The following is a 27,771-nucleotide window of genomic DNA, read 5'->3' as shown; positions in this document are numbered from 1 at the left end:
GGTTTTTAATTTTTCATGCATATTTGCTTTACATGCATTTTTAGGAGAATTCTTGGGTGCTACAGGGAATTTGTGGGATGCTGTTGATATTTGAATATCATTTTTGAAATCATTATTGGCACTTGATGGGATTAGTTGTGTGCTAACTTGCTTTTATACATTACACACAAACTGAAAGCTCGACGCTTATGAAGCTTTAATGTTTTGCTTTGGAAACCATTTCTGCTGGTTTAATTTTTCATGCTTATTTTCTGTAGATGCATTTTTAGGAGAATTCTTGGGTGCTCCAGGGAATTTGTGGGATGCTATTAATATTTGGATGTCATTTGTGAAATCGTTATTGATGGTTGATGCGATCAGTTGTATGCTAACTTGTTTTCTATACATTACGTACAAACTAAAAGCTCGACGTCTTGCTTTGAAAATCATTTCTGCTAGAGTCGAGCTTTAAAAGTATGAAATGTTGTTTTAGCAAGTTTTTTAAATGGAAATGAATAGTTTTAAACTCGCTCAAACACAGAAACATGATAACCTGCATTGGTTTTTATTTTTTACGGTGTTAAGTGTAAGTCATGAAGGATTTTGCAGCTGGAAATATCAAAGTTTCGTTTCTAACCATTTATTGGCGTAAAAACCATCTGCCCAATTTCAAATTGTGACATAAAAACATTTGAACGGTTTTTACTTTTTCATGCTTATTTGCTTTAGATGCATTTTTAGGAGAATTCATTGGTGCTCCAGGAAATTTGTGGGACATTGTTGATATTTGGATGTCATTTATGAAATCGTTATTGGCGCCTGATACGATTAACTGTGTGCTAACTTGTTTTGATACATTACGCACAAACTCAAAGCTCGACGCTTTTGAAGCTTTTATGTTTTGCTTTCAAAACCATTTCTGCTAGAGTCGAGCTTTAAAAGTATGAAATGTTGTTTTAGCAAGTTTTTAAAAGGAAATGAATAGTTTTAAACTCGCTCAAACACAGAAAAATGATAACCTGTATTGGTTTTAATTTTTCACGATGTTAGGTGTAAGTCATGAAGGATTTTGGAGCTGAAAATATCAAAATTTCATTTCTAAACAATTATGGGCATAAAAACCATCTGCACAATTTCAAATTCTGATATTAAAACTATTTGCACGATTTTAATTTTTCTTCCTTATTTGCTTCAGATGCTGTTTTAGAAGAATTAATGTGTGCTCCAGAGAATTTGTGAGATGTTGATATTTAGATATAATTTTTGAAATCATTATTGATGCTTGATGCGATTAATAGTGTGCTAACTTATTTTTATACATTACGCACAAACTCAAAGCTCGACGCTTTTGAAGCTTTTATGTTTTGCTTTGGAAATCATTTCTGCTGGTTTAATTTTTCATGCTTATTTGCTGTAGATGCATTTTTAGGAGAATTCATGGGTGCTCCAGGAAATTTGTGGGATGCTATTGATATTTGGATGTCATTTGTGAAATCATTATTGGCGCTTGATGTGATTAACTGTGTGATAACTTATTTTTGTAGATTACGCACAAACTCAAAGCTCGACATTTTGCTTTGAAAACCATTTCTGCTGGAGTCGATCTTTAAAAGTATGAAATGTTGTTTTAGCAAGTTTTTAAATGGAAGTGAATAGTTTTAAACTCGCTCAAACACAGAAAAATGATAACCTGCATTTGTTTTAATTTTTCACAGTGTTAAGTGTAAGTCATGAAAGATTTTGGAGCTGAAAATATCAAAATTTCGTTTCTGAATAATTATGGGCGTAAAAACCATATGCACAATTTCAAATTGTGATATAAAAACATTTACACGGTTTTTACTTTTTCATGCTTATTTGCTTTAGATGCATTTTTAGGAGAATTCATTGGTGCTCCAGGAAATTTGTGGGACATTGTTGATATTTGGATGTCATTTATGAAATCGTTATTGGCGCCTGATACGATTAACTGTGTGCTAACTTGTTTTGATACATTACGCACAAACTCAAAGCTCGACGCTTTTGAAGCTTTTATGTTTTGCTTTCAAAACCATTTCTGCTAGAGTCGAGCTTTAAAAGTATGAAATGTTGTTTTAGCAAGTTTTTAAAAGGAAATGAATAGTTTTAAACTCGCTCAAACACAGAAAAATGATAACCTGTATTGGTTTTAATTTTTCACGATGTTAGGTGTAAGTCATGAAGGATTTTGGAGCTGAAAATATCAAAATTTCATTTCTAAACAATTATGGGCATAAAAACCATCTGCACAATTTCAAATTCTGATATTAAAACTATTTGCACGATTTTAATTTTTCTTCCTTATTTGCTTCAGATGCTGTTTTAGAAGAATTAATGTGTGCTCCAGAGAATTTGTGAGATGTTGATATTTAGATATAATTTTTGAAATCATTATTGATGCTTGATGCGATTAATAGTGTGCTAACTTATTTTTATACATTACGCACAAACTCAAAGCTCGACGCTTTTGAAGCTTTTATGTTTTGCTTTGGAAATCATTTCTGCTGGTTTAATTTTTCATGCTTATTTGCTGTAGATGCATTTTTAGGAGAATTCATGGGTGCTCCAGGAAATTTGTGGGATGCTATTGATATTTGGATGTCATTTGTGAAATCATTATTGGCGCTTGATGTGATTAACTGTGTGATAACTTATTTTTGTAGATTACGCACAAACTCAAAGCTCGACATTTTGCTTTGAAAACCATTTCTGCTGGAGTCGATCTTTAAAAGTATGAAATGTTGTTTTAGCAAGTTTTTAAATGGAAGTGAATAGTTTTAAACTCGCTCAAACACAGAAAAATGATAACCTGCATTTGTTTTAATTTTTCACAGTGTTAAGTGTAAGTCATGAAAGATTTTGGAGCTGAAAATATCAAAATTTCGTTTCTGAATAATTATGGGCGTAAAAACCATATGCACAATTTCAAATTGTGATATAAAAACATTTACACGGTTTTTACTTTTTCATGCTTATTTGCTTTAGATGCATTTTTAAGAGAATTCATCAGTGCTCTAGAAAATTTGTGGGATGCTGTTGATATTTGGATGTCATTTGTGAAATCATTATTGGTGTTTGATGCGATTAATTGTGTGCTAACTTGTTTTTGTACATTACGCACAAACTCAAAGCTTGACACTTTTGAAGCTTTTATGTTTTGCTTTGAAAATCATTTCTGCTGGAATAGATTTTTAAAAGTATGAAATGTTATTTTGGCAAGTTTTTAAATGAAAATGAATAGTTTTAAACTCACTTAAACACAAAAAAATGATAACCTGCATTGTTTTAATTTTTCACGATGTTCAGTGTAAGTCATGAAAGATTTGAAGCTGAAAATATCAAAATTTTGTTTTCGAACAGTTATAGGCATAAAAACCATACGCAATTTCAAATTGTGATATAGAAACCATTTGCATGGTTTTTACTTTTTAATGCTTATTTGCTGTAGATGCATTTTTAGGAGAATTCATGGGTGCTCTAGGAAATTTGTGGGATGCTGTTAATATTTGGTTTCAAATTGTGGCGCTTGATGTGATTAACAGTTTGCTAACTTGTTTTTATACGTTACGCACAAACTCAAAGCTCGACGCTTTTGAAGCTTTTATGTTTTACCTTGAAAACCATTTCTGCTAGTTTAATTTTTCATACTTATTTGCTTTAGATGCATTTTTAGGAGAATTCATGGGTGCTCCATGATATTGGGATGTCATTTTGTGAAATCGTTATTGACGCTTGATGTGATTAACAGTTTGCTAACTTGTTCTTATACGTTACACACAAACTCAAAGCTCGACGCTTTTGAAGCTTTTATGTTTTCCTTTGAAAAACATTTCTCCTGGATTCGAGCTTTAAAAGTATGAAATGTTGTTTTAACAAGTTTTTAAATGAAAATGAATAATTTTAAACTTGCTCAAACACAAAAACATGATAACCTGTATTGGTTTTAATTTTTTACGGTGTTATATGTAAGTCATAAAGGATTTTGATGCTGAAAATATGAAAATTTCATTTCTAAACAGTTGTGGGCAGAGAAACTATCTGCATAATTTCAAATTGTGATAGAAAAAACATTTGCACGATTTTAATTTTTCATACTTATTTGCTTTATATGCATTTTTAGGAGAATTCATGGGTGCTCCAGAGAATTTGCGGGATGCTGTTGATATTTGCTTGTCATTTGTGAAATCATTATTTGCACTTGATGCGATTAACTCTATGCTAACTTATTCTTATACGTTACGCACAAACTCAAAGCTCTACGCTTTTAAAGCTTTTTTGTTTTGTTTTGAAAAATATTTCTACTGGAGTCGAGCTTTAAAAGTATGAAATGTTGTTTTAGCAAGTTTTTAAATGGAAACGAATAATTTTAAACTCGCTCAAACACAAAAACATGATAACTTGTATTGGTTGTAATTTTTTACAGTGTTAAGTGTAAGTCATGAAAGATTTTGAAGCTAAAAATATCAAAATTTTATTTCTAAACAGTTGTGGGCATAAAAACCATCTGCACAATTTCATATTATGATAGAAAAACCATTTGCATGGTTTAAATTTTTCGTAACTATTTACTTTAGATGCATTTTTAGGAGAATTAATGTGTGCTCCAGCAAATTTGTGGAATACTGTTTATATTTGGATGTCATTTGTGAAATCGTTTTTGGCGCTTGATGCGATTAACTGTGTGCTAACTTGTTTTTATACATTACACACAAACTCAAAACTCGACACTTTTGAAGTTTTTATGTTTTGCTTTGAAAATCATTTCTGTTAGAGTCGAGCTTTAAAAGTATGAAATATTGTTTTAGCAAGTTTTTAAATGAAAATAAATAGTTTTAAACTTGCTCAAACATAGAAACATGATAACCTGCATTGGTTTTAATTTTCACGATGCTAAGTGTAAGTCATGCAAGATTTTGGAGCTGAAAATATCAAAATTTCGTTTCTAAACAACTATGAGAATAAAAAATATCTGCACAATTTCAAATTGTGATATAAAAACCATTTTGCACGATTTTAATTTTTCATGCTATTTGCTTCAGATGCATTTTTAAAATAATTAATGTGTGCTCCAGAGAATTTGTGGGATGTTTTTGATATTTGGATGTAATTTATGAAATCATTATTGGAGCTTGATGCGATTAACAGTGTGCTAACTTATTTTTATACATTACACACAAACTCAAAGCTCGACGCTTTTGAAGCTTTTATGTTTTGCTTTAGAAACCATTTCTGGTGGTTTAATTTTTCATGCTTATTTGTTGTAGATGCATTTTTAGAGAATTCATGGGTGCTCCAGGGAATTTGTGAGATGCTATTGATATTTAGATGTCATTTGTGAAATCTTTATTGACACTTGATGTGATTAACTGTGTACTAACTTATTTTTATACATTATGCACAAACTCAAAGCTCGACCTTTTGCTTTGAAAACCATTTCTGCTGGAGTCAAGCAATAAAAGTATGAAATGTTATTTTAGCAAGTTTTTAAATGAAAATGAATAGTTTTAAACTCGCTCAAACACAAAAACATGATAAGCTACATTTGTTTTAATTTTTCAATGTGTTAAGTGTAAATCATTATGAATTTTAGAGTTGAAAATATCAAAATTTTGTTTTTAAAAAGTTACAGGTGTAAAAACGATCTGCACAATTTCATATTGCGATATAAAAACCATTTGCATAATTTTAATTTTTTATGCGAATTTGCTCTATTATATGCATTTTTAAGAGAATTCATAGGTGTTCCAGAGAATTTGTGAGAGGCTATTGATATTTGGATGTTATTTTTGAAATCGTTACTAGCGTTCGATTTTATTTTTATACATTACGCACAAACTCAAAGTTCAACGCTTTTGAAGCTTTTATGTGTTACTTTGAAAATCATTTCTACTGCAGTCAAGCTTTTAAAAGGATGAAATATTGTTTTAGCAAGTTTTTAAATGAAAATTAATAGTTTTACAATCGCTCAAACACAGAAGCATGATAACCTGCACTGGTTTTAATTTTTACGATGTTAAGTGTAACTCATGAAGGATTTTGGAGCTGAAAATATCAAAATTTCGTTTCTAAATAATTATGGGTGTAAAAACTATCTGCACAATTTCAAATTATGATATAAAAATCATTTGCACGATTTTTACTTTTTCATGCTTATTTGCTTTAGATGCATTTTTAAAAAAATTCATGAGTGCTCCAAAAAATTTGTGAGATGCTATTGATATTTAGATATCATTTGTGAAATTGTTATTGACGCTTGATACAATTAATTATGTGCTAACTTGTTTTTATACATTACACACAAATTCAAAGCTCGACGCTTATGAAGTTTTAACGTTTTACTTTGAAAGCCAGTTATGATGAAGTTGAGCTTTAAAAGTATGAAATATTATTTTAGTAAGTTTTAAAATAAAGATGAATAGTTTTAAACTCGCTAAAACACAAAAAAATGATATATTACATTGATTTTAATTTTTCACAGTGTTAAGTGTAAGTCATAAAAAATTTTAGAGCTGAAAAATATCAAAATTTTGTTTTTAAACAATTATGAGCATAAAACCAATCTGTACAATTTCAGATTGTGATTAAAAACCATTTACACGATTTTTTATTTTTCACATTTATTTGCTTTATATGCATTTTTAAGAAAATTCATAAGTGCTCTAAGGAATTTGTGAGACGCTATTGATATTTGGATGTCATTTTTGAAATCCTTATTGGCACTTGATGGTATTTAACTGTTTGCTAACATATTTTTATACATTACACAAACTCAAAACTCGACGCTTTTAAAGCTTTTATGTTTTGCTTTAAAAATAATTTTTATTGAAATCAAACTTTATGAGTATGAAATGTTGTTTTAGTAAGTGTTTAAATGAAAATGAATAATTTTAAGCTCGCTCAAACACAGAAACATAATAGTCCGCATTTGTTTTAATTTTTCATTATGTTAGATATAACTCATGAAAAATTTTGGAGTTAAAAATATCAAAATTTCGTTTCTGAACAATTACAAGCATAAAAACTATATGTACAATTTTATATTGTGATATAAAAATCATTTGCCCAATTTTAATTTTTCACGTTTATTTGTTTTAAAAGTTCTTAAATTAAAGAATAAAAAAAATATAATAAGACAAAATTAATAAAATTTTCAAATATAAAATAGAAAAAACTTAGTTTAGAATATGCAAAGAAAAACAAAAATATATATAACAAATATAGAAAAAAAAAGATTTAGAAAATCAAAGATAAAAAATAAAAGAAAAGTCAATAGAAAATATAAATAAAAAAAAAGTGCACAAAAAAAATCTGAAATTTTAAAATTGCAAAGAAATAAAAAAGTGAACAAAAAGATATAAGAAAAAGCAAGAAAAAAAATAAAAAATCAAAATACAAAATATATAAAAAAAATTAGAAAAAAATTAATGAAAAATCATAAAAATAGAATAGAAAATAGCAAAAAAATAAAAAAATAAAAAATGACAAGAAAAATGAGACAAACCAAAAGAAAAAAAAATTAAAAAATAAAATAAATATCCATTACATTATAAAATTTTTATAAAAAATAATAAATTAACAATAAAAAATAAAAGAAAATAAAATAACAGAAAATATTAAAGCAAAAAAAAAAAGATAAAATAAGTACCAAAAAAGAGAAGAAAATTAAAAATAAACAAAAACACAATAAAAAAATAAAAAAGTAAGGAAATGAAAAAATAGTCAAAAGAAAAAATTAAAAAAATACAAAAACTAATAAAAATGAAAAAAATGAGAAAATAGAAAAAAAATTAGTTTTATAAAATACAAACAAAAAATGAAAAAAATATAAGAAATAATAAGAAATAAATATATAAAAAATCAAAGATAAAAAATTAAAAGAAAAAAAAAGTTAATACAAAATAAAAAATGAAAACAAAAGAAGAAAAAGTGAAAAAAAAAAACACAAATTAGAAAGAAATGCCAACAAAAAAAACCCAAAAAAAAAAAAAGCAAAACCTTAAGAAAAAGTAAAAAATAAAGATAGAAAGTAAAGAGAGTACAAAAAGAAAAAAAACTAATAGAAAATAATGTAAATTAACAAGTAAATTGAAACAACAAAAAAAATCAAAGTAAAAAGAAAAATATTTAGTGAAAGAGTAATAAAAAAAAAGTAAGAAAGTATTATGTAAAAAAAAAAAAAAGAATGAATGAAAATAAAAAAGAAAAAATATACTAAATAACAAAAAATAATAAATGAAAAATTAAGAAAATGCATAAAAAGCTAAAATAAAAAAAAAAAAAAAGAAAAAAAAAGTAAATAAAAAAATAAAAAAAATTCTACAAAGTTCAATTTTTAATTTATGTTTTAAAACTTAATTTGAATTTTAAACTTTAGAGGCAAAATATTTTGATTTGAATTTATTGATTTAAATTTAAAATTTTTAATTTTTAAATCATTAAAAATGTAAAAATATAGATACATGAAGTAACTAGTGATAGATATAACAATTCCAAACTAATGTTATTATATATAAGCTAATAAAATTTCAAAAAAAAATAACAAAAATAATTATTATCTCTTAATAAAAGTTAAATATTTTACGATCCAAAATAATAAATAAAATAATAAGTAATAAATAAAAGATAAATATTATACAAAATAATTTTGTTAATTAGATAAAATACACGATAAAAATAAATAAATTTCAAGATACAATACAAGATGATCTTAATTAAATATCTAATTAATATACATGCACATAACCCTTTTCATTTTTAATGAAATCAAACTCTCATTCAACAATATTTAATAATAGGGTGATATGCATTTAAGTTAAACACAAGCAACATGCCACATAGATAGAGAACAATGCTATTTTAGAAATAAAGACAATCAAACTTGAACTTCATGATTTAAGACCATAATGAACTAATCCTAAAGCAGAAAGATTCAAGGCAAAGATTGCCTGCAAAATAAACCTAATCACATCAATTGCTCACAAATAAGACATTATAAATGTTTTAACTCGAAATCCCAAAGATATGAAAGTAGAAGGCCTTTAAGAACCTAAAGAGAAATTAAAATCAAAGCAAAAAAAACTTAACAAGAAAAGACTATACTGATAGGCCAAAGATAAGAGGTAGTTTTGCATCTCAACATAAATATACAACAATTATATAACAAAGTTAAAAAACAACAGCGACCAACCACATCATAAGTCAGGGTGCTTCCAATAATAACAGTGTTACTTAAGAAAACAACGTCCATATTATAATCAGAAACATAGAATTTTAGCAACTTCAATCAAACTCTTCATGATTTGAAATGTACTAGAACAGGTACAATTATCATCGAAAGTTACCATACAATACAACAAAAATTCTATGCAAGATCATAGATTTTCAAAGAATCCAATAAGAAAGAGGCAATCTTCCATCTCAGTGCTTAACGAGATTTAAGTTTATGAAATTAATCTTAAGAAAGTAATCCATCATGCAACAAAATAAAGTGAAATCAGCAAAACAAGAAGAATAAAAAACCAACACAAGAAAAAAGAGGTACTCTTCATTGTAAGCACTCATCCTCAGTGCTAGGTTGGATTAAGTTTCTGAAATTAAACCTAAGATTACAATTCGTCATGCAACAGAGTTGAACTAGCAAAATAAAAAAATAAAAAATAAAAAACTCAACCATACAAATTTGGAGTACATTACTATACAATCTCTAATTTCTCTCTCTAGCAAATCGTGCTTGGAGTACATGATCAACTAATTTTTGTACAGACGACTAAATGCAACCACAATTAAGAAAAGTTTACAAAACTACAATCTGTACACAAAAGATAAAACTAAAATTTAAATGGAATGTTAAAGCATAAGAGATCAAATATTAATTGTAGTTTAGATTAAACTCCAGCAAGCTAAAAGCACTACAACAAAAAATTAGACATTAACCAGAAGCTATAGGAATGAAATCTAGAAGCCAACTTGCAGAATAAAACCAACAAACACACAAACATAGAAATTTTGAAACTTTAATTCCTTCTATCCTGCAAGGTATGCTTGGAGCACATAGCCAATTAAGCTTCAAAGAGACAAATAGATGACAACTAGGAATACTCATGAATGAAGAAACCACAACCCAAGAATTTCTTTTGTAGTAACATTCTCCTAATGCATTCTCAAACAACTTCATCAAATTAAATGCAACCACAATGAAAAGTTTGACAACATCATCAATAACTAAAAAAGCCAAGCCAGTGAAACCTACGAACCCCATCTGTCAGAGAGAAAAACAAGAAAACTCCCATACACACAGAGCAACACAAATTTTTGATCCTTAAATCCTACACACAGCCATACAAATTTAGAATCCATAATTCTCCTGCAAGTCATTCTTGGACCACACAGCGCATTAAGTTTCATACAAACCATCAGATCACAACCACACTAAAAGAAGAAGAACCCAATGGATTTTTCAAAGTAAAGTTACAAAGCCCTAATTTATGTAAAAATTTAATAATGACACAAGAAGAATCCAGAGACAATCTCAATGAGAAAGACACCGAGAGGCTATGACAACATATATTTAGAGTTTCAAAGAATCCAGCAAAAGGAAATAATCTTCCTTTTAAGCATTCAACCATAATGCATGTCAAAATTAAATTGCAGAAATTGAACCTAGCAAACCACTGTCCTGTAACAAACAGAGTGAAAATAACAAAAAAAAAATCTCCCTAAACACATACCTACACACACAGAGGCACAGAAATTGAATTCACTGCTTGAAGCACACAAAGAGAAAAACAACAGGGAAACTCCCATACACACAGCCACATAAATTTTTAATCCTTAAATGCTTACACACAACCATAGAAATTTAGAATCCTTAATTACCCCTACACTACAAAACAAGAAGGAAACTCCCACACACATATTTAGAGTTTCAAAGAATCCAGCAAAAGGAAATAATCTTCCTTTTAAATATTTGACCACAATGCATGTCAAAATTAAGTTTCACAAATTGAACCCAACAAACCAACCTGTTCTGTAACAAACAGAGTGAAATCAACAAAACAAAAAACTCCCAAAATACACCTACACACACATCAAGCACAGAAATTGAATTCAGCTAATCATGCAAGCCATTAGCTTAGAGCACACAAAGAGAAAAACAAGAAAACTCCTACACACAGCCACACAAAATTTTAATCCTTAAATCCTACACACATACAACTTTAGAATCCTTAATTCCCCCTACACTACAAGTCGTTCTTGGAGCACACAGCGCATAAGTTTCATAGAGACCAACGAATTACAACCACACTAAAGGAAGAACAACCCAGTGAATTTTCCAAAGTAAAGTTACAAAGCCCTAATTTATGTAAAAATTTAAAAATGAAACAAGAAGAATCAAGACAATCTCAATGAGAATGACACCAACTGAGAAGCTATGACAACATATGCAACTTCAAAGAATCCAGCAAAAGAAAATAATCTCATTTTTTAAGCATTCAACCACAATGCATGTCAAAATTAAATTATAGAAATGGAACATAACAAACCAATCTGTCCTGTAACAAACAGAGTGAAACCAACAAAACAAACAAAAAAGAGTAAAAATTTAAAAATCCAGCAAAAGGAAATAATCTTCCTTTTAAGCATTCAACCACAATGCACGTCAAAATTAAGTTTCAAAAATGGAACCTAACAAACCAATCTGTCCTGTAACAAATAGAATGAAAGCAACAAAATAAAAAACTCCCAAAATACACACCTAAACATACGAGGCACAAAAATTAAATTCACTTTATCATGCAAGCCATTTGCTTAAAGCACAAAGAGAGAAAAACAAGAAGGAAACTTCTATATGCACAGCCACACAAATTTTTAATCCTTAAATCCTACACACAGCCATACAAATTTAGAATCCTTAAGTCCCCCTATACTGCAAGTCATTTTTGGAGCACACAGTGCAACAAGTTTCATAGAGACCAATGGATCACAACCACAATAAAGGAAGAACAACCCAAGGAATTTTCCAAAGTAAAGTTACAAAGCCCTAATTTATGTAAAAGTTTAAAAATGAAACAAGAAGAATCAAGACACAATCTCAATGAGAAAGACACCGAGAGGCTATAACGACAGATACTTAGAGTTTCAAAGAATCTAGCAAAAGAAAATAATCTTCCTTTTAAGCATTCAAGCCCAATGCATGTCAAAATTAAGTTTTAGAAATTTAACCTAACAATCAGAGTGAAACCAACAAGACAAAAAACTCTCAAAATACACCCACACACACAAGATGCACAAAAATTGAATTCGCCTTATCTTGCAAGCCATTTGCTTAGAGCACACAGCCCATACAGATACTCTTCCTTTTAAGCAGCAATTTCTATCCTCGTCAAAATTAAGTTGTAGAAATTAAAAGAAAGAAACCATTCTGTCCTACAACAAAAAGATTGTAACAAACAAAACAAGAAACTTACAAAATATACATACACAAGAGGCACAGAAATTGAATTCCTCCTTATCATGCAAGCCATTCGCTGAGAGCAGACAATTACTAAATAATATCCATACTTAAGAAGCCACAACTAAGGGGTTTTTCAAAAAGTAAAATTCCAAAAACTAAACTAATATAGATAAATGTGTCACAAGAAGAATCAAAACATGACATAACAAAGCCTCAATGAGAAAAAAACGACAACTATGAATGGCCAAAGATGATAACTAACTCCAATAACAAAAGAGGCAAGGAATCTTCCTTTTAACACTCAACCTTTGTGCTTGGTGGAACTTAGTTTCAGAAAATAAACCTAAGAAATTAATCCATCAAGCAATAAAGTTGAACCAACAAAAAATAACTAACTCCTAACATGCACAACACATAGCTATCCAAATTTGAATCTCTAATTCTTCCCATCTTGCAAAATTGCAAGCACACAATCCATTGAGCTCCATAAAGACTACCAAATAACAATCATACTTACGAAACCACAATCCAAAGATTTTTTCAAAAGCAAAATTACAAAACTCAACTCATGTACACAAAAAATGAAAGAATGAAACAAGAAAAATGTGATATAATAAAATCTTAATGAGAAAAGATATCTACAGGAATGCTTAGGAATATTATGTTTCCATTTCAAAGAGCCAAATAACAAGAGGAAGCTTCATTCAAAGTCACATACCATTCTAAAATCAGCAAGATGTGATATAATAAGTTCATACCACTTAAGTTAAATGCAATTGTCATGGAACCAATAATCTTAGTGGACCAAAACCGAACATAAAAACAAAATCTCAACAAGAAAAGACATCTATAGAGATGCTTAGGGATATTATTGTTTCCATTCAACGTGTTATATAACAATTACATACTAGTTGAGTTAAACACAACTGTCATGCCATAGGAAAATTTTAGTGTTTCCCCCAAGTATAACTATAACAATTGCTATTTGAGAAATAAAAATAGAAGAACTTGGAGGCCATGCAACAACTACAAAAAAGGCAAGCAAAAACTGATCAAAACCAATGCAGCAAATAAACAAAATGAAGACAAGGACAGCTAGCAAATAAAGTAAAAGTAAGGCAATAAGAAATGAATAAAGCAACAGCTAACCACATTCATTACCAACTCATTTTACTGATTGAACAACCCCAAGCTCACAAATAAACTATTATAACCTTAACCTTAACCTAAACTCAAAACCTCCAATATATCCTAAATAAATTAACCCCAATACAGCCCTAAGATAATTATCCATTACTTTCTAAATAGGACTTATATTGTTAAAGACTTAACCCTAACCTTAAGACAACATTAACTTACTTTCTCAATGAATAATCATAACATAACATAAGAAAAACTCAATGAGAACACACATCTAATGAAAGACGGAAAAAGACGCATATTTAGAGTTTTAGAGAATACAATATGAAAAAAGGTAAGCTTTCTTTTGAAGTGGCATATCATTCAACATATGGTATAGCAAAGCAATAGCCTCGATAAGTTCCTTTGGAACCAAAAAGAAAAATTCATTAAAAAAATTACATTTGTTCCGTGAATATCCCACTACTTTACAACCAATGCCATAAAAAAACATGATGAAAATATTGGTATTTGTACTCACCTAGATAACCTCTCTCCATTTTAGTATCATTAATGTAAAAATTAATAGATTTCTATGAGCAAAACATTAAATGATAATTGATCTTCCTAAAAAAGTAGTTTCTCAATGATAATTACAAAAATCCTATACCATCAAAAAAATCCAAAATACAAACATCTATTGATTGGCAAATGCTAAAAGAGATTTTAATCAAACAAGAATATTTACAATTAAGGCTTAGGGCAAATACTAAAGGCCATCGTTTGCTTTATTCTTCAAGGTAAGACATAATTAAGGTTTTTTTGATTAGGTTGCAACATCAAATCTCTATCTTATAATTGAAAATTAACTACAGAGGCTCTTCTAGTGCACTGAATGGGCCAAGATTTAAAAATTTTAAGAGCTTATTTTTTTAATTTCCAGGAGGTGAGATTGGACTTGAATCATGAAAAGCAACTAATGAATACTTTAACATAACTTTTGCATTTTTTTTTATCCTTTCTCCAATTTTCTTCGGCAGGTCAATAACTTTGGCCATGACACATAAGTACGAACATTTAAGATTCTTCGAATCCATCTTATCAGTTGTAATCATCTACATCATTGGTTTATACCCACCAGCCAAATTTCATGGTCGGTCGGTAAATTAGGCCATAGGGTATGCTTCACCATGCAATTGAACTCTAAACAAGATTCATATATGAACCATTAATGATAAAATTGTCAGTATGACTATAGCCGAAAGAAATCAACTCACCACCCACAGCAAAGTCCGTGGCTTTAGAGTGGTTATATTGTCAATATCCAGCTCAAATCCTTGAGGGGCATCAACTATCTCTACAATGGTCATTGCACCAAGCAAGAAAAAACGATTCAGCAGATGCATGTGTCAGCTCTGAAATAGCTAAATCAGTTGAAGGAGCCTACAAATGTGAATGGCCCAAGCATTATTACACAAGTATTAACAGATAAAGCCGGAAATAAATAAGAAAATGATAAAAAAAAAAAAGTTTTCCATACATAAGTCAGATGCATCAGCATAAGTAGACCATAGAATTCCATTAATAAAGGGAGATAGTCATAGTAACCATTTGCAGAATTCCTAGTGATGGTAACAAGCCACACACAAACACAAACTTTGGCTCTCCCAATTGACCATGGGGGTAGGTACCTAGTTTTGCTATCTTAATTCATTGCTAGGATAGTTCCTTGGAATTGGTTTAAATTGGAGATGCTCCTTCCTTAAATGGGAAGTGGGCTCCAACATAAATTAAAAATAAAGGATATTAAATTACAATGATCACTTCATAAAAAGACAAGCCATTGTTCACCAAAAACATAGACCAATAAAACTAGTAGATCAGGAAATAAGTTCAGAGCCCAAGCATCCTGTATTTCATTAACTCTTGAATGAATACCGGATCATGAGGCCACCACCAATGAACATGAGAGAAACAGGTTGAAACCTGACATAGTACTGAATTAAGCATCCAATACGCAACAGAATTTTGTGTTTTCATCCCAATTTATGAGAATGATAAATATGATGCAAACTACAAGAAGAGGGACAGCAGAAAAACACAGTCCAATACTAAACATCTGAGAATCATTCTTACCCCAATGCTCCTTAACACCCATAAACTCACAGCCATCAACAATCTATTCCACTTTTATTGAAGGCTAGAAATTCTTCAAAGATAATGCCTACAAATCCTATTACAAAAAGCAATGCCATAGAAATATGCATTATGAAATTAGATCAAATTAAGAAAGGCTTCTGTGCATAATACAAGAATATGCAAAATATTGGCCAAAGATGAAAAAATGATTAAAACCTACAAAGAAAGGATTGCACAAGAAATTAAAGATAAACCTGGATGTTGGTAACCCATGATAGGTTAATTGCCACAGTCCCTGTTAAAGCTGCTGTGAAGGGTATTTCAGTGTGTGGCAGAACCCAAAAATGAAGAAACACAGACACTGCTGTTTTGCTACGATGGTTGGTCTTTATACCAATTTGGAGAATGCTTTCTAAACAGCCTTTTGAGTAATCTTCCCTCATAAAGAGGATCATTACTCAGCCTCAATCCTGCCAATGAAGGATGAGAAACCAAGAAGAGTCATTTGAAAAATGTTCCTAGCCTTTAGGATTCAGCATGTTTTACACAATGAGGCTACTTTCAGGACTTGAACTTGCTCATTTGAGCCCCTCAGCCAAAATCTTTTATATTACACCAGACAGTGTCTCCTAATCAACCCTCATATATCTAACTAAATCAATCTGATTTCGGAGCTAAACATCTGCAGAAGGTAATTTCTAATAGCAATAGCTTGAAATTCTATCAAATTATTTGACCTCCTCATTAACCAAGATAAAATCTTCAAATGTATGAACTAGCAGTACAGGCAAATGGGTACCTTAAACTGGAGTACTTATAAGCAAGACAATAGATGACAAAAGACACAAAATGAAACCAAAAAACTCACACCCAAATCATAAATCAATGAACATGCAAATGGGTACTCGTAAAGATAAAATTTTTCATAATGGCATAGGGATGAAAAGAACAAAAACCTCAAGTTGCTTTTCATTGTTGGGTTGAACTTTTTGTTGCCGTGCAATAACTTTCGTTATGGGGTTTACCTAGACTCATAATTGTTGTTATATTATTACATTATAATATAAATCGAATTAGGAATTTTTTTTATTGAAAGAAAAAAAGAACAATACTAATTTTTTTACTTGAGATACTATGACTAATTGAAGGTATGGATCCAATCTATAACTAAAGTTATAAAGGGGATACACTCATTTTTTTTGGTTTCTAAGTCTAGTGCAAATCATTGAAAAGCTTGCAGATCCTAACAAAAATGTTCACCTGATGGCTCCAGCTGCTACTTTGTGAAAATAAGCAAGTGAATGCAACCAATCTTTAAATTTTAGCTTTCCAACATATGAACGTGGTGTCATTTTCTGCAAACAATAAGAATGGAAATCAAATTGATCTTCAGTAATATCAGCATAGTGCTTCTCCACAGCTATAAATTTCTCCAGGGCTCGTCCAAGATCACCATGTCGAAAGTAACTTTCATCAGAAGCAAGTTCATACCTTCAAAAGATGGATAACACTCAGTAGGTGTACCCAAATTATAATTAGAGACAACGACATGTGGAAGGTAATAAACAAAAACAGACCACATGCACTGCATGTCATGAAGGTTGGTGTGCTGGCCCCATCTTTCGTGAACAAAACAGCAGTTTTTCCTGCCAAAGCCACCTTCAAGAGCAGAAAAAGTTTGTGAACAGTACAATAATACCGAAAGAAATTTAGTGACAAATATTAACTATGACAAAAGATGAAGGGGGGGGGGGGGCTTTAGAACCTGATCAGCCTGCAACATTCGCTTCACAGATTCACTGTTTATACAGTGATCTGCAAGATCCATACACCTAGCTTCATCTGTCAATGAAGCCACAGCTACCAAATCAGCAGCATGTTTCAGTATCCGACTCTGTCACCAAAGAGAAGTAAATAATATACACATAGACCCAGCTTCAAGAAAATTCCAGGAACTTCTCCAAATGATAGTAAAAAGGTTCATCAAGAAACAATAGCCATGTACCAAAAACCCCAAAACCTAAGAAAGGAGGTTATATGCCTGCCCAATGCCCATCAAGACTTAAGGTCCACAAAGAAAAACTAGTATGCATTTTAAATGAATGCATATCAACTTTGCACAATTTAGTGCAAAATAATATATTCAATCAAGGTCAGTATCATAGAAAGTGATAAGTCTCTTACAAGTGAACGATAACTCCAGGGCAATATCTAGAAAGATTTTCAGGTAATGCTATGCCTTGTGAGATGCGAGACAAACCAGGCAAAAAGAATTCAAAATATAAGAAAAAAATAAAATAAAAGAATCCAGCTGACAAAAATATAAAACCCAGCAGATGAAGCCATTGCAAAATTTTGAAGATTGAAGACGAGAACAAACCTTGACAGAGTATATATCAATTACAGTTGGTGTGTGCTCTATGGCCTCATTAATTTTTGAAAGAGCAACGTCATATTGTCCTCTTCTGTCATAATGCTGCATCAATAAATTCAAAGTTACTCAAATGCAAAGAAAGCACCAAATATTTATAGCAAGAAAAGAAGAAAAGGCCATGGCCCATGGGGTGAGGAAACCTGATGGTTACCCACCTAAGCCAAAAAGAATAAAATCCATAAAAGCATTGAAGGGGGCTCTTTCACTGTCCTGCACTCAATATGAAACACAAGCAAGAAATGACTCAGCATAATACCAAATGCGTGCTTGTGTATTAGCATACAAACAAAAACATAGAAACTTCACATGCAACCTTATGGGACAACCATTATGTACTTGTTTAATAGATAACAACACATAAATGACTGAGGACTGCACCAAACAATAAGCAGTAAAAGATAAACATGCAATCAGACCATACCCAATATCTAAACATTTGGACACTGTTAAGACTTACTAGAATATCACATAAGGGCTGAAAGTCTATATTACCTCAAAAAGTAGTAAATCTAAACATTTATTTGCTTTTAAGACTTACTAAAATATTACGCAAGGGTTTAAAGCATATACTACCTATCAGGGTATCTGCCGGCGGTCCTAATTGAATGCTCCAACTCAAAAATAAGTTGTTCCAATATGTCTGCCTGTATAAGTGTCAACAAAGCAGGTAATCAATCCTAATGAAATCAAGCTCCAATCAGTTGCTAAGCAGTTTAGGAGAATCAATATTTAGAAACTTAATTCTATTTTTAGAATAAGTAAGAAAACTTACCTTTCTAGGGTGACCGTACAAGGGAGAAAGGTCTGAAATAAAGATGGAACCCCCTGAGGCCACAGAAAAAATATATCATTATTTCACCCAACAAACTAAAAAACACCAGTCAAACTAATTAAAAAAAAAAAATCTCACTTGGATATAAAGGTTAAAAGAGGCTTAATGTAATCAATTGCCACTTTACGAAATTTGTTTCCTTGCAGTAAATCAAGTGGTATCCTCTAAAAATTGAGAAAACAAAGTTCTAATATAAGTCCTAGAACATTCATCGCATATCATAAAGGAAGTAGCATTTATTGGCAATAATGATGCACATTGTAACAGCAATAATTACAATTCTCATGAATGAATACATAACAAATGTGGGTTACAGGAAGAAAACAATTTAAATACATCCTCACTGCATGAGTCAAATCCCAAAAGCTCTAGAGTTTGACACTTTATTTCAATCATGCCATAACCTGGCCCACCGTCAAAAGGTTTTTATATAGGAAAGTCGGTTTAACTAAAAGAATGAGATAAAGATAGCCACTAATAAAAGAATTAGCCACCATGTCAACTCTCTAGGGGTGAAGCATATGAAAGCATAATTTTAACCACCTAGAGTTCTTACTATTGTCACATCAAGACATCAATGAAGTATTTCAGCATAATACCACAACTATCTATTTCTAGATTATCTAAGAATATCACAAGCCATCGAATGGACTGTCTATTGTAGAAGCACATCACTAGATTTTTGTCACATAATTTCTTATCAAGCCATCAAGAAAAACAAGATCCCTACAAGAGTATTTGTAAAAATAGCCGCCCCTCCTCTCTCTAGAAAAGGGGAGAAAGCTTGATAGCTCTACAAAAAAGTAAGGTTTTCGTTGGATTTGCATCATGTGATTCTATAAAAAAGAGAGAGAAGAAATCCAGAGTAAATATAATGAACAGCACATCCCAAGGTACCATTTGGAGCTCATTAAAAAAAATATCAAACAGAAAATCAAATTAATATGACTAACAGCTAAGACATAATAAAACAGCTTACACTAGCAACATCATTATCTACAGTGTATAACGAGAACACATTTTATCATCAGAAAAAAAATAAAAAAAAATCAAATCGGGCATTATTTGAAGTAAAAAAATTTAAATAAAATTAAGATGGTAGAAATCAAACCTTCAGAAGGTCTCCAAATTCCTCACACATTCCAATTTGTCCTCCACCAACTAATTTTCTACTTTGTTTGGATTGACCAACGGCCGAGAAAAATTCCTTCACCTCAAAGGAATTAATTTCCCTCTTATCAGATCAAGAACCCTAATTTCCCAACCTAATCTTGATGCCCAATCTCAAGGAAAGTTGAATCGACTCATTACTTGCTTGATGTCGATATTATCGACAATAATCTATATTCCAAGCCAAAAGGGAATCCAAAAACGAAAAACCTAAATTTGAGAGAAAGAAAATTGAAATGATAATGATAGAAGAATGGCTGAAGACAGTGGGTTTTAAATTTAAAATGCCAAAAAATCTAACCATGGAAACTTAACCAATTAAATTTTAAATTAAAAATTGACTTTTTTGTATTTAAAATAAATGTAGTGACTAAATGAAAAACATATTTGATGAAAATCAGCTCTGCTTCTTTTATATAAATGAAAAAAAAAATACACTTCAGAAGAAAAAAAAAGGAAAATAGAAAGAGTGGAGGAGCCCCATCAATTTTAAAAGAATTTTCATTTTTCTAAAGAAAACAAAGTTGAGGAAGAATGGAGGATGCGAATGTTAGCAAAAGCAATTCTAAATTAAAATCTAAATTACCCCCACACCAAACTTTAACCAAAAACCCAGCCAAGCCAAAGCTTAAAAGTTGCATGGATGACTAGTGAGAAGGAATAGTATCGTTTCTCAAAATTGGCCAGAAGGATGATGAAAGACTAATAAATATCTGCAATTACAAAAAGACCCCTCACCAATTCACCAAAAAAAAAAAAAGAGTTGATCATTTTATTTGGTGATTTAGAAATTTAGACTTTTCTCAAAATAAGGGGAGGACCCTCCCCTTCTCATTAGTCCTATTCCCAAAGACACGTGGTGGTGTTTATGATTCCATGGGTCAACCATCACTGCACCCCATGATAAGCTTCTAAAACATTGTTGATAACTATATTATCAAGGAGAAAATTAGCAAAATCATGAACGAAAAATTGTAATAATGAATCAATTGAGAAGAAAATCGAGTTAAATATATCAAATCTTTTTTGAAGACATTTTGTGTTCTTATATTCTCTTTATATTATGACGTTTTTATTTTATTATATTTTTTTAAAAAAAAAAATTTAAAAATAATAGAAGTTATCTTATTTTTCAAAATTAATAAATTATTTATTAATAAAAATTCATTAAAGATTTGAATCTGATTATCATAAATCTAAATACTTTACATCTAAATCTTAAACTTTAATTATTTGCACCAATCTTTATTGACTTACTTGATTATAGTTAGTAAAAGAAAAGCTCAATAAAGTACTGAAAGAAAGAAAAGAAGGTTCAACGACATGTTGATAAAATTGTACATAGAAACTAGCAAGGAGAAATATGAAATACGTTTTTTAAAAAAAAAACTTGTGGTGCGAGATCCTTTGAGATAATTATTAGTTCAAATAATATGTAATTTAATTAAATTTTAATTTAGTTAGATTTTTAAAATTATAAATTTAAAAATATTTTAAATGTTTAATTTTTTTTTCATACAAATTAAATTAATAAATTAAAATTTTAAAAAATTAATCACTTAGATTTTTTTTTTCGAGGTTTTTTTAAAGAATATTCCAAAGCTTAAAAATTGGGATTTCATGATTTTTCATAATCTTTGGGTTTGAAGAGATAAAATTATAAATATACGGAAACACTTCTTTTGGTTTCTTATAAAATTATATACCATTAAAAATTATAATTATAATTATAATCAAATAACTTTTAATGTATTAAAAAAATTAACAAATCAAAATACAATATGACAAAATTCAAATTTGATTGGTTAAAAAAAATTTTTAAAATCTAATAATTAATAATTACTCAAACAAAAAAAGTTAAGTGTTTAACAATTTAATCATCCAATTACATATAATACTTATTATTTAATATTTTTCATTATGTTTAATGCATAAAATAATAGATAAGACATAATAATTTTATATTATATTTGATTTATATCTAATTAATCGTCTTGGTATAAAATGATTCAATTTTTTGAAAATAAAAATAATTATTTTTTATTTACGACATTAAACTTATATGTTCTATTATAACTTTAAAAATTATATTAATAATTTAAATTATATAAATTTTAAAGAAAAATAATTTTATGTAGCATCTCAACAAGATGTGGTTAACCTTTTTCAACTAATAATAAAATTTTATAATCCAATCACAATCCACTTTTTGTTGCTAATTATCAACCTTTCCTCAATAAAATTCAAACAGCAAACCATAAGAGACGAGACTTAGAACAACAAAACTGGGAATTTTTGATAGCCACTCTTGTCAGCTCCATAGCAAAATTTTCCACATTATGTAGTGTTTATAAATGGCAACTAATAAAAGGGGCGAAGTACAACATGCTCCAAAGGCAAAGATTAGCTCTAAAACAGTGTTCTTCCCATGCTGACCAGAAGATTTCATCAGCAGTACCCAAAAATTTTCTATAGCGCCTCAAATTTTGGGGCAAAACTATGGAGCCAGATATCTCTAAAGATCTCAACCAAATGGTAAGCAAATTAAAAGAATATATATATGTATATATATTTCAACCCTAAAATCATAAATGTGGATAAATTATACACATTTGCAAAGGAATGCATTTCACGATTAGAAAAGCAGCGAAAATTTTGATCTCAAAGCAACGGAAGAAAGCATTGTCATGGCTTGCACAACTTCAAGATGCTCCTTTTTTCCGCCTACTGCAAAGCACTCTTTCAAATTGTCTACATAATTTTACTTCAATTGTCTAATAAGCTATTAATAAAGAGGGTCTAATCAAAGAATAAACAATCATTTCTTGAATAATTTTGTCACATAGCTTGCAACTTCAATTAAATAAACATCAATAAGAAAGTGAGAAAATTATTATCATGAAAGTCCACCTTTCTTTAAAATGCCAATAATAATCACAACATCCAACTTTCAAAGATTAAGCATCATAATAACAAAAACCAACAAGCAATCAAAACTCGTGAGATACATCTCAAAAAAATCACTGAATGATGTTGAAACCATAAATTTAAAAATCCTAATTTAATGTTTTATTTTTAGGCATCTAATCTATAATATTCAATTAACAGTATATCAAAATTTCAATACCATTAATATTCTTACTAAAATACTTTCTAAACAAACAACAGTAATTAATTTCATTAGTTGTTAATGGAGTCAAAGTCAAATTTCTAGTCAGCATCAATTTATGTGGAGAATTATACTTACTCAAAGTAGCATCTTGGTCAATAAGAACCTTTGCTAAGAGTTTATGGACTGCAATACAGTCCTTGAGTTTCCACGCCAGTACTGGTCCAAGTGCCCCATTCCTGGACAAGCAAAAGAGAAAGAAACAATTAATCTCAAGAGTAAGTTGCAATGCATGGAATTGACATCAAACAGCAAAAGTTTTAATGTACACTAAGAGCATTACATTGGCATGACTTTATTGCATGAATCTTCAATTAACTTAACAGCCTCAAGTTTCTTGGTGTGCTCCAAGGTATATAACATTTCTGCAACTGCCACTGTATGCATCAAAGATTCTGCAGAACCAAAAAGTGAAAATTGCATGATTATACAACCTACCTCAAGGAACCTAAAATGCATCATGTTATGCAAAGGTCATAATACCTTCATGTTTACCAAGGAAAACTTTGTTCGCCTCACTAAGAGTTTTCTCCTGCAATTGACTGCGGAAGAGAAAATAAAGGGATTTAATGCATCAGGGATCAAAATAATAATAGTAGCAGTAATACAACAAAATTCTAGTAGGGGGAATAGCTATCATAAAGCCATTTCAAAGAGAACCTGATGGATGGACGCTCAGCTTCTAAGACACTCCAAACAAGTTTTTCAGCATCAGTTAATGGTGACTGCGGAAGAGAAAATAAAGGGATTTAATGCATCAGGGATCAAAATAATAATAGTAGCAGTAATACAACAAAATTCTAGTAGGGGGAATAGCTATCATAAAGCCATTTCAAAGAGAACCTGATGGATGGACGCTCAGCTTCTAAGACACTCCAAACAAGTTTTTCAGCATCAGTTAATGGAGCAGGCATTGAGCCCAATTTATGGAAAAATTTAATCTGCATTAGATTAAATTCAAATAAGCATTGTAAAGATTACATGATCTTTGTATCAAAGAACAGAAAAGAATGCAGTTGTGCATGGCAGTGCACAAATATGGGAGGGCAGATGTTACATACCAAGCAGCGATGTGAATCTGGATTCTCAGCATCCAGCCTTTGCAGTTGCTTTACAGCCTTCAGGAAAACAAAATAAAACCAAGACAAACGTACTAATATGAGCTCATGAAATGGTAGAAGTACTACTGCACAAAACCATTGTTCTACAACTCAAAGATATGTCGCGCACAGTATCTAATTCACACATAAATTCATTGAGTGAGTAGAGTAATAAGAAAAAGATGTTTGGTTACAAGGTATAGTTTCTTTAGTTCAAGAACATATCCACAGGCAGCAAGTGAAAAAAGAGAGGGGAAAACAAGAGAAGGGGCTTCCTCACAAACCACTAGCTGACAATTAAATATTAGTTCTGGTTGCTTCAAGAACATATCCACAGGCAGCAAGTGAAAAAAGAGAGGAGAAAACAAGAGAAGGGGCTTCCTCACAAACCACTAGCTGACAATTAAATATCAGTTCTAGTCGACCAAACACAAAAAGAACAAGAAACACATCTCATGTTCAATTCTTGGAAAACATAATACCTGAAAGGCAGGCAAAATCTTCTGCTTTCTCATATTTACTTCAAAAGAAAGTAAGTGCATCTCCAAAGAATCAGGTGAGTTCTTCTGAAGCAACTTCAAGTACTCGTTGCTTCGGACAAGGGATACTCTGTCTGAAAAAAAAAATACAGATTAAACAGTCTTAGCTTAATAGGCATTAGCGTAACACATTTTTACAGCACGAGGACTTTAATCAGGAATCTAAAGCACAGGGAAAAGATAATAATAGGTAACCTTCAATAATTTTTCTCCAAAAGGATCAGGATCTACAGGTTTAACAAGTTGTTTCCCAGACTTAGAGATGCCACTAGAACTTGATTCTTCATTTTTCTCCTCTGCCTCCTAAAATAATACACGGCATCAGAATGAAATCATCAAAGAGAGTGTTAGCCAAGAATCACCAAAACAAGCTGATATACTTTCTTAGCTCATTCCGCCTTCCTCTGCTTCTTCATTTTCTTTTTCTGAGAAGGAGTCTTTGATGTGTCATCCTCTTCTTCAGCCAGTGAGTTCAAAGGAGAATCAAACAACTTTAGATAGCATCTGCACTTCAAAATCCAATAATTATCACAATGCAGAAAGAAAAGGTTCAAAATTGAAGTAATCACCAGTTTCAAGCCAAGAGTTTCAGAGAAAGAAACACCAGCATAGAAATGGGACAATGGATCAATCACAAAAACTATTACTTAATTGTTGCATGGCCTGTCACTATATCATCCCATTCCATTTCACCATCAAATCAATAAGATCAATATAAAAAGCTATAATCAACAAATAAATTCTGGTACAGTAACATGCAATTCTCCATCCTTAACCCAACAGAAATCCCAGGCGCCGCTTTCCTATCATTTAAAAAGCCACAATCTCAAATTTCAATATGCCCACAAGGAACATTTAATCCTTTCAGTAATAACATCACAAGAATATGAACTTACAAAAGATATAACAAAAGCAAATTGAGACTACCAAGCAAAATTTTTATCCTGTTTAGCATATACCACAAGGTCTTGACATAATAAGAATCCCCTAAGTACAACATAAAACACCATCCTAACTATGAAACAAGTATATAACCTTATAAAAATCAGAAACTATAATCTAGAATACTTGTTAAATTAAATTTGACTTGAGCATCATTTGAACACATTTTTTAAGCAGATCCAAATATTTGCATCTTCTTTTAATAGTTAATAATTTGTGGGAGAGCATTTGAACTTCAGACCTCCTACCAGGGCAAGAGGAGTTATTGCAACTAAGGTATGTGTAAAGCCACAAAAAAAAAAATTGCTTTATAATATAACATAATTGGCTTATTAATAGCATTTGTTTCAACTAATTAGTTTCACCAATAAGATACAAGGATTTACCTCAAATTAGGAATTGCACAAAAAATTATTTACCTCAAAAAGGTCTATGTAAAATTATAGGAAAACATCAATGGCTACTATCTTATTTATCAAAGAAAAATAAAATACATTATAAAGAATTAATTTGTGAGTTGGATATTCAGGAATAAAAAAATCGCTAATTTGAAAATTTTGAATTAGTCAATTTATTAGATATTTCATTTTGATATACTTTTAATTTTCAATAATCCATGTAAGAGTGAATTAAGGAAAAACTTATGAATCTATCAGTTACAAAAAAAGGCTTAGGATAGCCAATATGATAGCCATTTAGCTGAATGGAGTTTTGTATAGAATATCAATAATAATAATAATAATAATTCCATTGCTACCATTATAATAATAATAATAATTCCATTGCTATCATTATTATGATATTACATATTCCAATCCAATTGAATACTGGAAAAATAAAATGAATTCCTAATTTTATCTATTCATTTAGATAAAGAGAAAATAATCATAAAATATATATAGGGAGAGAGTTGATTTTTCTAGAACTTAACTTTTTCATAGATTCCATTGTTCAAAAAATGATTTGCAGAGAGATGTTTCACCAACTTTTTAGTTTTTTATTTTTAAGTAGAATATTTAGAATATGATTGAAGTGTGCACAAAAAGAGGCTTGTATTTATTAAACATGCGTAGATATAGCATTTCTATTTATATTCTTTCCTTTTTTTTTTATTCCATTATAGCACTCTAGTGGAGAAAACACACAATGTGCTCTATGAAAAATTCTATTTTTCTTTAATTTTAATCTATTCAGTGAAAAATTGAAACATGATAATTTTTTGCTAATTCCCTATGGACATCATATCTAGATAGATGAAATACATTATTAGATAACTATAGCTGTGTAATAACTTTTGTTCTAGGGTTTACATAGAATCATAATTGTTGTTATATTATTATATTATAATATAAATCAAATTAAGAAAATTTTTTTTATTGAAAAAAAGAACAATACTAATTTTTTACTTGAGATACTATAACTAATTGAAGGTATGGTTCCAATCTATAACTAAAAAGGGGATACTCTCATTTTTTTTGTTTCTAACCTTTGGTGACATGGCCAACCAGTAAGGCAAGGGACTGCAAATCCCTTATTCCCCGGTTCAAATCAGGTTGTTGCTTGATCAACAAAAAACTTGGAACCCTATATTCTGTTTTGCTCATATAACTTGAAAAATTTTCTCTAGCAAAAACAAATGTAAGAAAAGGACTCTTGATACTTTCTTGATTATAAACTTAGCGAGGTTTTGTCTTGAAAAATGTTGTAAATCCGTACATCCAAGATTCAAGGAAAAACTAGAATAATGGAAGGGAATCAGAAATCTTCATATGATAGCCCCTCCTCTATTAATGGAGGGGCTGTTAGAAGAGTCTTGAATCAGACTGGATATCATAATGGGAGTGTCTAATTAACAAATGAATGGTTGTACAAGGGT

The 27,771-nt window shown here is 30.2% G+C and overlaps 1 protein-coding gene and 1 pseudogene across 2 annotated transcripts in view; both read right to left on the bottom strand.

Annotated features, from left to right (window-relative positions):
• Window positions 1-8,781: 8,781 nt before the first annotated feature.
• LOC149512360 (N-terminal acetyltransferase A complex auxiliary subunit NAA15-like) overlaps window positions 8,782-27,771 on the bottom strand; it is a 29,188-nt pseudogene continuing 10,198 nt past the window's right edge. The window contains exons 18-34 of the transcript XR_016332702.1: window positions 25,334-25,457; window positions 25,149-25,256; window positions 24,897-25,027; window positions 24,376-24,432; window positions 24,158-24,255; window positions 23,798-23,856; window positions 23,598-23,709; window positions 23,393-23,493; window positions 18,916-18,968; window positions 18,717-18,787; window positions 18,299-18,353; window positions 18,090-18,185; window positions 17,475-17,603; window positions 17,287-17,368; window positions 16,970-17,200; window positions 15,964-16,179; window positions 8,782-15,013 (exon numbers count right to left, since the gene is read on the bottom strand). The product of XR_016332702.1 is annotated as an N-terminal acetyltransferase A complex auxiliary subunit NAA15-like (transcript). The remainder of the gene's footprint in view (window positions 15,014-15,963; window positions 16,180-16,969; window positions 17,201-17,286; window positions 17,369-17,474; window positions 17,604-18,089; window positions 18,186-18,298; window positions 18,354-18,716; window positions 18,788-18,915; window positions 18,969-23,392; window positions 23,494-23,597; window positions 23,710-23,797; window positions 23,857-24,157; window positions 24,256-24,375; window positions 24,433-24,896; window positions 25,028-25,148; window positions 25,257-25,333; window positions 25,458-27,771) is intronic.
• On the bottom strand, window positions 16,164-18,191 carry LOC149512361 (N-terminal acetyltransferase A complex auxiliary subunit NAA15-like). The gene is made up of 5 exons (XM_089752227.1): window positions 18,090-18,191; window positions 17,475-17,603; window positions 17,283-17,368; window positions 16,970-17,200; window positions 16,164-16,179 (listed from the first exon to the last, which is right to left on the bottom strand). Exons 1-5 carry the CDS (start codon window positions 18,189-18,191, stop codon window positions 16,164-16,166), a joined length of 564 nt encoding a protein of 187 aa, XP_089608353.1.

The sequence above is a fragment of the Durio zibethinus genome, chromosome 23 (assembly GCF_047325235.1).
Source record: "Durio zibethinus cultivar Kanyao isolate XHJ-2024 chromosome 23, ASM4732523v1, whole genome shotgun sequence".
Taxonomy (NCBI): domain Eukaryota; kingdom Viridiplantae; phylum Streptophyta; class Magnoliopsida; order Malvales; family Malvaceae; genus Durio; species Durio zibethinus.
Note: the sequence above shows the minus strand (reverse complement) of the source record. Positions and strands in the feature narration are given on the sequence as shown.